Source organism: Engystomops pustulosus, chromosome 2, assembly GCF_040894005.1.
Source record: "Engystomops pustulosus chromosome 2, aEngPut4.maternal, whole genome shotgun sequence".
NCBI classification, from domain to species: domain Eukaryota; kingdom Metazoa; phylum Chordata; class Amphibia; order Anura; family Leptodactylidae; genus Engystomops; species Engystomops pustulosus.
Genome location: NC_092412.1, coordinates 225,884,137 through 225,896,423, shown reverse-complemented (window position 1 = coordinate 225,896,423; position 12,287 = coordinate 225,884,137). Strand labels below are relative to the sequence as shown.

At 43.2% G+C, this 12,287-nt stretch overlaps 2 protein-coding genes across 3 annotated transcripts in view; both read right to left on the bottom strand.

Annotated features, from left to right (window-relative positions):
- BLMH (bleomycin hydrolase) overlaps positions 1-12,287 on the bottom strand; it is a 37,851-nt gene that overhangs the window by 16,016 nt on the left and 9,548 nt on the right. For both annotated transcript variants that reach the window (XM_072138341.1, XM_072138342.1), the window contains exons 6-7: positions 10,781-10,873; positions 213-368 (exon numbers count right to left, since the gene is read on the bottom strand). In XM_072138341.1, the coding sequence (XP_071994442.1) occupies positions 213-368; positions 10,781-10,873 (249 nt within the window). The remainder of the gene's footprint in view (positions 1-212; positions 369-10,780; positions 10,874-12,287) is intronic.
- On the bottom strand, positions 5,613-8,687 carry LOC140119995 (uncharacterized). The gene is made up of 2 exons (XM_072139415.1): positions 5,988-8,687; positions 5,613-5,915 (listed from the first exon to the last, which is right to left on the bottom strand). The coding sequence occupies exons 1-2, from the start codon at positions 7,815-7,817 to the stop codon at positions 5,613-5,615; spliced, it is 2,133 nt and encodes a 710-aa protein (XP_071995516.1). The 5' UTR covers positions 7,818-8,687.

Genomic DNA, 12,287 nt, shown 5'->3' with positions numbered 1-12,287 from the left:
CAAACTGCTAGAAATCTGTTAACAAAATGCAACGTGTCCATGTGTCTGCATTTCTACTACTCGGCTCCACTGATCGGAGCAGTGAATTGAGCAGAGAGAAAAGAACTAATAAGAGGAGATAATTTTCCTGTGATAAAATGTAATCCAAAAACTGCATTTACAAGAAAAAGTTGGAAACAATAGTTACCCTTTAAAATTACACAGGCGCTCACCTTGTCCTCTACGTTATAAAGTGGTTTTACATGCTCCGTGTAAAACTCCTGAGGTGTCACGGGACCAATCTTGTGGTAGGCCTTCTCTTTGTCTCTAAATTCCCAGGTGAAGGTTTCTGGAGGGCTCCCTAAACATATACTAACCACACGATACACCTAAAGGAGGAGGGAGAAATCAAAATGAAAACTTTGTCTGAAAAACAACATCTATACAGCATGATACTTTTTACTAGCATAATAAAAAGCAGATGTAAATATTAGCTTTATTATAGATTAGCTCATTATTTCTGCTGCTCTGCTCAGTTTTTGGATGTGGTTTGGGGTGGGGGTTACCCAACATTTTGTGGGACAGATAAGTGCAGTCCAGGTTTTTGTTCTTTGAGCTTCCAACGCCCAACCACATCATCACGCATGGAAAAAAAACAAAAAAATAAATACTGGTAAATCCTAGGTCTATGTATACACACACAATTGTACAAGTAACAAAATGCAGACTATTTGAAGAAGGAAGCTGTGGAAGTTAAAATATTAAATATAACAAAAATATTGCACTTGATATAGTTATTCTGTAAATAAGATAAACTTCGCTATGATTGATGGGATTCAAGCGTTGAAGGATTAATTAGGATAATTTAGTTAAGTGGTCATCAAAAATGGTGAGAAAATTGTTAACACAAACCCTCTAAATCTGCGATGGTGAATTTTTCAGAGTCAAAGGGGGAGATGTACTAATGTGTTGGTCTTTAGACCAGTGCATAGTGTGACTAGACCGTTCTCTGCTGCACCAGATTAATCCCTGTGTCTGATGCTTGATGATTAATCCGGTGCAGTATAAGACTGGTCATTGGTACTTTGTACCTCGTATTAGTTGGTCTAGTTTGCTGCACCACAATATTGAATTTTCTGGTGCAGACACACCCCCTTTTACCAAGGACACGCCTCTTTTTCATAGGAGCCTAAAATTGTTCCAAAACCTTCAGTAAATGTGGCACATGGCATTTCAGGTGTAAATTACTCCAGTTTTCTGGCGTAGAAAGATTGATAAATATCCTCCAGAGTGCCCGAACTACAACCCAAACCCATTTATTTTTCACAAGGAACCAATGCAGCAAATTAAGCAGTATCATATTGCTCCCTGCTTTGTCACAGCTTTCGATCGTATCAGTGTCAAGAGGATGCCAATATAGTAGTAAGAAGGTTGAAAAATTCAGATTATTATTGTAGAATCCCTTCAGGGTCCCTTGGACAGGGACTGCAGGTGAAGGCCTTGATCTCTGTGCTGGATTGACAGCCTGCGTACCCACAGAGAGGGCTGTGAATGTCACCTGTGGCACCCATGCCACAGATTCGCCACCACTGCTCTAAATGAAGAGCGCCCTGAAAGAGAACATGTCACATCAGAAACCACCCCCCCACACACACACACACACAAACCCCAAGCAGTACCTTATAGACTAGTAGCATTTAGGCATTTTAATATCTTTATTAACTCATTTATTAAATCATTTATTAACGTCTCTTTAAAAGGACCATCAGGATGAAGGATTATAAACTAAGCACACTGACATACTAGTGTGTGCCCCCTCTACCAGGATCCAATTTTCTTTTAGCTTCTTATACCCTGGTTTTTTACTAAAACAAAGCATAATTTTTTTTCTTCTTTTTAAAAAAACTTGGGCATAGAAAGCTAAAAGAAAAACAGATCCTGCCAGATCGGGGAACACATCAGCATGTCATTGTGCAGAGTTTAAAATCTTTCATTCTGGTAGTAGATGAATCAGAGGGAACCTAAACACTGTAATTTGTCCAAGCAGACGCCATCAATTTTATTTGCCTGAATCCATGAAAATTAAGTGCTCTCTCTTCCCTATAACTCCTGGTAACATACACAGGGTTTTATCAGGTCCTGTGAGGATTAGAAACTCAGAGCCCCACACATGATGTAATGATCTGTTCTGCAGAGATTTGGTTGTGAAAATTCTTCGTTGGCTGAGAAGAGACCCAGAACGGGAAATTAGTACAGTCACATTTCTGTAAACACAGAATACACATGCAGATATGGAGTTATGACCGAGCTGGAGCAAAATTCCATAAAACCGGATGCTGGAGGACGGAGATTACAGCTCATTAATTATGTGCTAACAAGGGATTAATGACATGAAGGGAGGGCAACAAACAATCCTGGGCAGCGGCACTGCCAATGGTAGGGGTGTTGTGGGTTGTGCACTACATAAGTGGACAGAGAAAGTGAAAAGGAAATGCCCAAGTGCTATAGAAAATAGATTTCAACTTTACCTATTGAGATTCTGTATAATATACTTTTTAGTCTCATAGTTCAAAGCAGGGGGGATCCACTTATAGAAAATTTAAAGGGGGAAAGTAGAATACTCTAATAGGGTCACCCATGTTATACTTACCCTGTTAAAATTTGTACTTGGAGGCCATAAGCTGCAAGTCAGGTGACCCTTGGCCAGCAGGACTCTGGTCTTCCTGCGTACCCAGTCAACTGGCAGATAGAGGGGTCTGTGCCATGCATACTGTCTGCATGCCCCCTCTGCCAAAGACATCACAAAGCCCTGATAACCACTAATATGGGACAGGTTATGACAGGGGGGGGGATGGATACAGTAATGTCTGCACTGCCTCCTCCATACACCAAAAGGACACCGGACGTCACAGAAATTCCCGACTGCTTCTGCCCAGGAGTCACATGACCCACGGCTCCCAGCAAACTCTAATAGGGCAAGTATAACATGGTTAACCCCCAATAGGTTCTAATACTTACCCTTTTAAAACTTTTATGCCATTTAAAAGGAATTGACCACTTATGGAAAACTTTAACTCCTTACAAAATTGATCCCAGAAGTTGTTGTAATATTGAATATTCAAGACAAAAAATCTACCAATTCACAAAACTTTTCAGCCAAGTTTCATTGCAGAAACCAATACGATGATCACATCTGTTTAAGACGAAAGCCAGATGTGTCTAGATCTCATGTGGTCATAAAAAAAGAGAGGTCTTGTTTTTTAATGTATACTACACATAACACCAATCCAAAAGCCTTAGGATGGGATGACAGCGCACACCTGCGGACGTGATACCGCCAGCTTTAACAGTCAGGTATATACAGGGCAGGGCTGTAAACATGCAAGGTCACGATAAAATATCTGAAAAGGTTAATGCTTTACACTTTAATTACTAGCATTTTCAATGTCTTATCAGTGATTTTGGTCAAATAAAAAAAAAAAAAAAAGCCTCCCTGAAAATAAAGGTTTTTGGCAACAACTTTCTTCAGCTATACTGCTCTCTTGTGGTGGAAGTAATCAAAACATGGCGGTTAATAAAGTTGTTAGGGTCTTTTCACACTTAGTTTTTCTAAAGTTTTTGTAGCCAAAAGCAAGTGTGGGTCATAATGGGTGCAACATTAAAAAAAGGGGGGTGGGGCAAGATAGTGTCTCTAAATAAAAAGTGCGCTCCTGAACGGTGTAAACGCACCCGTAAATGTTTTATAATTTATGGCAAATGTTCCAATAATATTATAATACACTGTGTACATATCAGAAAGGCCCCAACATAGCGTTAAAATCAGCTGCAACTCAATATTATACATTAAAAAGAAGTCATCAGAACATGGATTCCCACAGATCCTTTTAAATATGTTCTAAGCAATTTCAAGGGAATGTTCTAGAACAGAGCTCCGACTGCCCTCTTGTGGCAGTAATAGAGAATAGAAGCCTAGCAAATAAGGTTACATCATAAAAACAAGGCCCAGCATAGCTACGGTGGCAATTACTGCAGAGGCACACCAGAAACTACCGCCCTCAAGTACCTTCCACCTATATTTATGTGTCTATTAAGTGGTTTAATACTATAATTTATCCTAATAGATTCCCTTTAATAAAAGCTTATGATTAAAAACGGTACAAACCATCAAAATCTGAGCACCCAATTCCGTGACTGTCTTATTCTTGATTATTGCCCTCTTAATTTGAAAAATTAATTACAAATATGTAAATGAAGCTGAAAATACAGCTAATAAATCCCCCAGAGCACTTCTTGTAGACCTCCATTCCTGCTCCAGATCTTACCCACAGCTGGTGACGCCAGACACACTACAGATTCCTGAAATTCGATCTTTAAGCCGATTTGGAGCTCATTTTGGGTTATGTTGCATAGCCAAACTGGGTAGGCTGCAAATTAACCCAGAAGCGGCATCCTCTGGCTCTGAAGCATCAGGTAAGGTTGTGTAGCTGCACTTGTAGAGTAGAAAGCGGCTGCACAATGAGGATTGAATTGCTCGAGCGCAGGAATAAGAAGTGCTGCGATTGGCATCACCAGCTGTGGGGAAGCTCCTGAGCAGGAAGAAGGCGTGAAATAAAGATGGAGCCTGGAGGGGCTCTGGTGATGCCATCGAGGGCACTTCAGCTTCATTTACATATTCTGAAAAACATTGAGCTTTTAGAAAGCGGGCATGAATAAAGAAGAAAAAAGAGGGAAAACGGGAATTTAAGCTGGACACGTGAGTGATCCTGGTTCATCAAGTTTTGATGATGGATACCCTTTAAATTTATAAATAACAGAAGTTGACAGAATCAAACACTTGGGCTTCTCTCCAAATATATATATAGAACCTCAAGTTATATCACAGAATGCAAACTAGGTAAATGTTCGCCAAATGGACATCGAGACAGTTTTCATCTATAAAATGAATGTAAATCAAAGGACATAGGGGGAGATTTATCAAGTGTCTGAGAGCCCATGGCGACCAATCAGAGCTCAGCTTACATTTTTCCCACAGCAGTTTATAAAGTGAAAACTGAGCTCTGATTTGTTCTGACACTTCTGATAAATCTCCCCCAATACAGTGTATGTACAGAAAAAGTAGGTTCTATTCCTAGCAGCCAATAGTGGGGCAGACACTTACCTACTATGCCTAATCAAAGGTCCCACAATACCGGTCTGCTTATTGTGCTTCAGTCCCATAAGAAATATTATAATTTTTTTACTACGTTATAATTTTGTAGAAAAATATTGGTTTGTAAAATTGTGAATTAGACTCACCGGTAATTCGGTTTCCATCTAGTCCTCCATGACGGCCCACTAGGAGGATGACCCTTGACCTCTGTAGGGACAGGAAGCAGAGAGGTTAAAAGCCTCCCCCCCACATCCTCCCGCCAGTGTCTACCAAATAACTACACCGGTGGAAGATACAACATATTTTTATTCTGTCTGTTTGAATCACATACAGAATTTACAACAAAGTGTAAGAAACATGGGAGGGAAAATATATAGGCCGTCATGGAGGACTAGATGGAAACCGAATTACCGGTGAGTCTAATTCACAATTTCCATGACGTCCCCCATGACGGCCCACTAGGAGATCTACAAAATTAGTAGAATCAGGGTGGGACCACAGCCTGGAGAACCTTCTGACCGAAGGCGAGATCCTGTGAGTTGGGTAAGTCCAGCCGATAATGTTTAGCAAAGGTGGATGAAGAAACCCAGGTGGCAGCTCTGCAGATTTGTTCAAGAGAAGCGCCCCTCTTTTCTGCCCAGGAGGCGGATATGGCTCTGGTGGAATGGGCTTTAAGGTTAGGAGGAACTTCTTTCCCTTGTTCTGTGTAACAAGAGGCTATGGCAGTCTTTAACCATCTGGCGATCGTGGTTTTGGATGCCTTTACCCCTTTGTTCTTCCCCTGAAACTGAACAAAGAGATTGTGATCTTTGCGCCAGGGTTTTGTAGCTTTTAGGTACTCTAAGACCGAGCGCCTTACATCCAGGGAATGCCACTCTACTTCCTTGCTTGAAGAAGGATTCCCATAGAATGATGGAAGAATTATTTCTTGATTCTTGTGAAACCCAGACGCCACTTTGGGAACAAAGCTTGGATCCAGAGTCAGAGTTATCCTGTCAGGGAGAATACACATATAGGGTTCTCTAATAGAAATGGCTTGGAGTTCCCCCAGCCTTCTAGCTGAAGTCACAGCTATTAATAGAGAAGTCTTTAAAGTTAAGTTTTTTATACTAGCGTCCTTTAAAGGCTCAAAGGGAGGTCTGGAGAGAGCATCCAGAACCAGGGAGAGATCCCAGGAGGGAACCCGCTTCAGAATCTGAGGCCTAATTCTATTTGCAGCAGCAATAAATCTTTTGACCCACCTGTGGTCCGCCAGGGGATCGTCGAAGAATGCACTCAGAGCCGAAATTTGTACTTTCAGAGTGCTAGTAGAAAGACCAATTTCTAGTCCTTTTTGCAGGAAGTCTAATACCTGTAAAATATTTGGGTTAGTCTGAGAGGGGGGATTAGCCCCACAAAAGGTCACAAACTTTTTCCATATCTTATGATATATGGCGAAAGTAACTTTTTTTCTACTTGCCTTCAAAGTAGTTATTACAGCCCGAGAGAGACCTTGGGACCTTAGGAACTCGAACTCAGGATCCAAGCCGCCAGACGGAGTCTTCCTGGATCGGGATGGAAAATCGGACCTTGGTATAGAAGGTCCTTCCGAATCGGTAGAATAAGAGGTTGCTGGACAGATAGGGACCTCAACAGTGGGTACCAGCTTCTTTTTGGCCAGTTTGGGCAGATCAGGATCACCCTTGACCCGTCGAGCAAGATTTTCCTGAGTACTCTCGCAATTAGGGGAATTGGGGGAAAGGCATACATGAGACTTCCGCTCCAACGATGGCTGAACGCGTCCATGTGGTCTCTGGACTCGCCGGCCTCCAGAGAAAAGTATTGTTGGCATTTTGAATTCTCCCTCGTGGCAAATAGGTCTATTTGGGGCATGCCCCAGATGCTGGTTAGATGTAGGAAGATCTCTTGGTTGAGACACCATTCGTTCGGTAGGATTTCTCTCCTGCTGAGATAATCCGCTTCTCTGTTTAGGGATCCTTTCAGATGAGTGGCTGAAATGGAAAGGATGTTTCCTTCTGCCCACTGGAAGATGGTACGAGCCAGCCTTGATAATACTGGGGATCTTGTACCCCCTTGTCTCCTTAAATAGGACACTGTCGAGATGTTGTCCGAGAGAATGTGGATATGATGATTCCTCAGATAGGCTGTGTTCGATCTTAGCGCTTCCCAGACCGCTCTTAACTCCCTGTAGTTTGAGCTGTTTCTTGCTTGGGCTAGAGTCCAGGACCCTTGCTCGTAGTGGGAAGGAAGGATTGCTCCCCAGCCTGAGCTGCTTGCGTCCGTCACTATGGTGATGGTTGGGAGGTGGTGCCAACATACTCCTTTCTCTAGGTTTCTTAATTCTGTCCACCACAGCAGGTCCCTCTTTACGAAGGAAGGAATCCGGATCTTCTTGTCTAGACCTGAAGACTTCCTGTTCCAGAAAGTTAAGATCCAATTCTGAAGGATCCGAGTATGGCTCTGACTCCAGGCGACCGCAGGTAGGCATGCTGTGAGGAGCCCCAGGATCTTCATCGCCTGTCTGACTGGTATAGAGTCCTTCCGTCTGAATGAGTGAATCTGATGCTTTATGTTGGATATTTTCTCCTGAGGAAGAAAAGACATTTGGTGAGTTGAGTCTAGAATGATCCCTAGAAAGGTCTTTCGAGTGGAGGGTACTAAACTTGATTTTTTCAGGTTGATTAACCATCCCAACTCTGTTAAGATTCTTAGGGAAGACTCTCTTGCCAAAATTAGGTTTTGTTTGTCTTTCCCTATAATTAGCAAGTCGTCTAGGTAAGGGATGATTGATATATCTTGTAGTCTTAAAAAGGCTACCACCTCCACCATGATCTTGGTAAAGACCCTTGGAGCCGATGAGATACCGAATGGAAGTGCACAGAACTGAAAGTGTAAGACAGAGCCCTCGGGAGAGAGAACCGAGAATCTTAGGAATCTCTGAGATGAGGGGTGGATAGGTACATGATAGTATGCATCTCTTAGATCTAATGTGCACATATAGGAGTCTGTGTGAATAAGTTGGGTAGCTGTTCTTACCGACTCCATGCGAAATCTCCTGTAAACGATGAAGCGGTTTAGCTCTTTCAAGTTGATGATTAGGCGATTTGATCCATCTGTTTTTTTGACAAGGAACAACGGGGAGTAGAATCCCAATTTTTCTTGTTCTTGAGGGACCGGCACCACCACTCCCATGTGGATTAGATGAAATACTTCCTGCCAAATGAAGGAATGTGTAGAATGAGAGAGAGATGGTAAGGGGGCGACAAACCTTGGAGAAGGGGGGGGTGATGAGAATTCTATCCTGTAGCCCGATTCCAAAATGGACAGTACCCAGGGATTCGAGGTGATCTTTGTCCACTGGGATAGGAATCCCAGGAGACGCCCCCCCATTTTGGCGTCATTGTTTCTTGTTTCCTGGACCCTCTGGGAGGTTAGAGAAAAGGAAACCCCTTCCCCTTCCTCCTTTGGGATAACTCCATCGTCCTTGCTTACCTTTGCCACGGTAAGTCTCTCTGGTGTTCCTAAAAGGACGAAAGGAAGACTTCTTGGGTATTGTTTTGGACTCTGGAAATCCCCTTTTTCTGCCAGACGCCTTTTCAAGTATAGCGTCCAATTCGGGTCCGAACACAAAGTCCCCGGAAAAAGGAATGCTGCACAATTTTGATTTAGAGCGGATGTCCCCGCTCCACTGCTTCAACCATAAGGCCCTCCTGGTGGCATTGGTAAGAGCTCCTTCTTTTGCAGCGAACCTTATTCCTTCAGCAGATGCGTCAGCAAGGAAGGCAGTAGCTGATCTTAATAATGGTATGCTTTCCAGTAAGTCTTCTCTGGGAGTACCCTCCCGGATATGGGACTCTAATTTCCCCAGCCAGAAATATAGTGTTCTCGCCACCGAGGTGGCTCCTAAGTTTGACTTAAGGCTTAGCATGGAGGTTTCCCATGCTTTCTTTAAGAGGGCTTCAGATTTTCTGTCCATCGGGTCTCTTAACTGACCCGAATCTTCAAAGGGCAGGTCCATCTTCCTTGAGACCTTGGATACCTGTACATCAACCTTGGGGAACGAGTCCCAATCCTTTGACTCTTCTGGGTCGAAGACTAAGCGTTTCCTGAAATTCTTAGAGACCGCGATTTTCCTCTCAGGGTCTTTCCATTCCTGACTAATTAGTCCCCTAAGGGTATCATTAAGGGGAAAAACTCGATGTTTCCTGGCTTTGAGTCCCCCAAACAATTCATCTTCACGAGAAAGAGGGGGTTCCTCATCTTCAAGGTTCAATGTATCCCGCATAGCTTTCAGAAGATCGTCCAGATCTTCATTTTGGAATAAGTAGGGGGAGCTTGTTGCCTGCTCACGATCCTGATGTTCCTGGTCTCCAGCCAGAGAGCAGGAAGAAGAGTCTGAAATGCACCCTTCTTCTTCCTCTGAGGAGGAAGCCGATACTATCCGAGCTTTCTTACGTGGGGGGGCTCCTTGCGTTGCCGCCGCCACCGAAGAAACCACTTTCTCATCTATAAAGGACTTAAGTTCGTCCATAAATGACGTTTTCTCCTCCCGCATGAATTCTTCAATGCAGGTTTTGCAGATCGGTTTCTTATAGCCTTCTAGTAGGGTACGGAAGCACATACTGCATTTTTTAAAAGGAATCCTGCTTTTTTCCGGTTTTTCTCTACTCTTTTCAGACTTCCCTGATTTCTCTTCCTTGCCTTTCCCCTTAGAAACTTGCTCCTAGGGAAGGAAGGCAAGGAAATAATGACTTGGTGATCACAACAAAAACAATTGTATATCTTGCCACACAGCACCACTCACGTGCACCGGGGGGTGGAGTAGGCCCAAGTCTGCCTCATCAGCCATTATGATATCTGGGACGGCCAGCCAAGAAAGAAACCCGAGTCATAGACCTCAGACCAACTGACTACCCGCTTTAAAGGATTTAAATACCTTCATGGGGAGCCCATCCCCCTGCCGGTGGCCTCCTCCGTGTCCCGCGCCCGGCGCCGCGGTCACTTCCGGAAGTCGTCATCTGTCAGGGGGATTTCTGGGAAACGTAGTTCCCGCGTCCGCGCGAGAGTCTGGCGGACCAGCCCGCCGGAGAGGACGCCAGCCGGACGATGTTCCCGTCCAGGGAGAGCCCGCAGCCGCCGGGCCAACCGAGGACCTGTCCGGAGGGGAACTTGGACCGCAGTCGGCGTAACCCCAGGTAAGGGAGGTGAGTATGGAGATCCTTCTCCATTTTTTTTTTTTTTTTTTAAAAACGTCCCCCCCCCCCCCTTAGGAGAGAGACCCTCTCTTGACCTGACCCCTGTAGGGACAGGAAGACACTGGCGGGAGGATGTGGGGGGGAGGCTTTTAACCTCTCTGCTTCCTGTCCCTACAGAGGTCAAGGGTCATCCTCCTAGTGGGCCGTCATGGGGGACGTCATGGAAATTATGTTATACAAAATGATAAGACAATTATATTCTCATGGGACAGAATCATTGCAGAATAGGAGACAATGGGATTGTGGATCCTTTGGTCAGGTGTAGCAGGCCTGTGTCTATCCCACCATTGGCTACTAGGAACAAATTATAAAAGAAATGATCAACATGAGAGATGGGTGTATGAGGTTATTGCTCAAAGTTTCTTACAAATCTATTTTATAAAATGTTTGCACTCACCTCCTCCATCATTGTATCCAATGCTGTAGAGATTTCCTCCTTAGTACATCCACTAGACACCATGTTCCTCAACCTTAGACAATATTCTCTCATCTACAAAAACAATTTAAAAATAAATCCCATGTTAGATTTCTAATAATACAGTATTTCAGTTTCATCACAAAGCACAACAAGCCACACCTGCCACTCCCCAGATGCCCCACGCGTAGTGCCCGTAAAACGGGCTTCGTCAGCCGATATATGCAGCGTTTTACGGGCGATACGCGTTGGGCATCTACACTCCCCTCTCCAGGACCACATCTAGGGTAATGTAATTGCACTTTTTTTTATTGATATTTGCTACTTTGACGCATAGCAATAGACTGGGTGAATAACGCAGTACTACCTCAATTTCTTGCTTACTTGCACCAAATATTTATTTTGTGGCCCTAGTTTTTACACTTGCTAGATAAGACTATTTTACAATATTTATTAGAGTGTACATAGTGATGTTTACTTTGCTACCTGGAGGTCTGGTTTTGGGGATTTTTTTTGATGTGCACCCAGTATGGGTTCTTTTAATTGTTTTTAATAGTTGTCATTGTATTAAATAAAGATTAGTATTTTCCCGTTCACATCTGCTTTTTCTCATATGTGGGAATAAATTCACTAGTTACCCAATTAATTGTTGCACGATTTTATTAAAACTGTATACGCCCCAATTGTGGCAACAGAGTTGTAAAAATTATGTAAATCAGTCTGGAGCGCTCCAATGACATAGCCAGAGTGTCCCACACCGATTTGCTTAATTTCTATAAGGGCTCATTCACACAGCATACTGAACTCAAAAATGCCTAGCCTTTTTCTTTACGGATGGCATGCCGACACATTTTTTCCTATGGGTCTGTTCACACATCCGTTTTTTTTAAAGGGGTATTCCCATCTGGGCATTTACATTAAATTTACTTCATTTGCCATATGTAAACATTTCTTCAATTGGATGTTATTAAAAAAAAAAAAAAATGTTCCTGTGTGAAGATAATTTGTCGCAAATGTAGCCATGCTGTCCCTTACAAACGAGATAGCTTCCTCGGATGAGACCACCTCACATTTTGGCAGCAATTGCCAGACATGCGCTATTGAGTCCTGCCTGACCTCCAGGATTCTGCGATCATTACCACAGGAAGGCTCTAGGACATGCAGTAACTCCCAGACATTTCATATACAAAAACCGTTTGTTTCTTTGTGCAATCCCTCCAGCAGAGGTGGCCGTATCCAAGGAGAAAGTCTTGTTTCTAAGGGACCATACAACTACATTTATGAGAAATTATCTTCACACAGGTAGATTTTTTTTTTAATAACATCCAATTGAAGAAATGTTTATATATGGCAGATTAACGAAACAGAATGTGAATGCTCAGAAGAGAATACCCCTTTAAGGAAGGTGCAGACAGAAGAAAAAAAAAATGCTGCATACACAATTTTTCTCTTACATGCAGACCACGGACCCCCGTAGAAGTCATGAGAT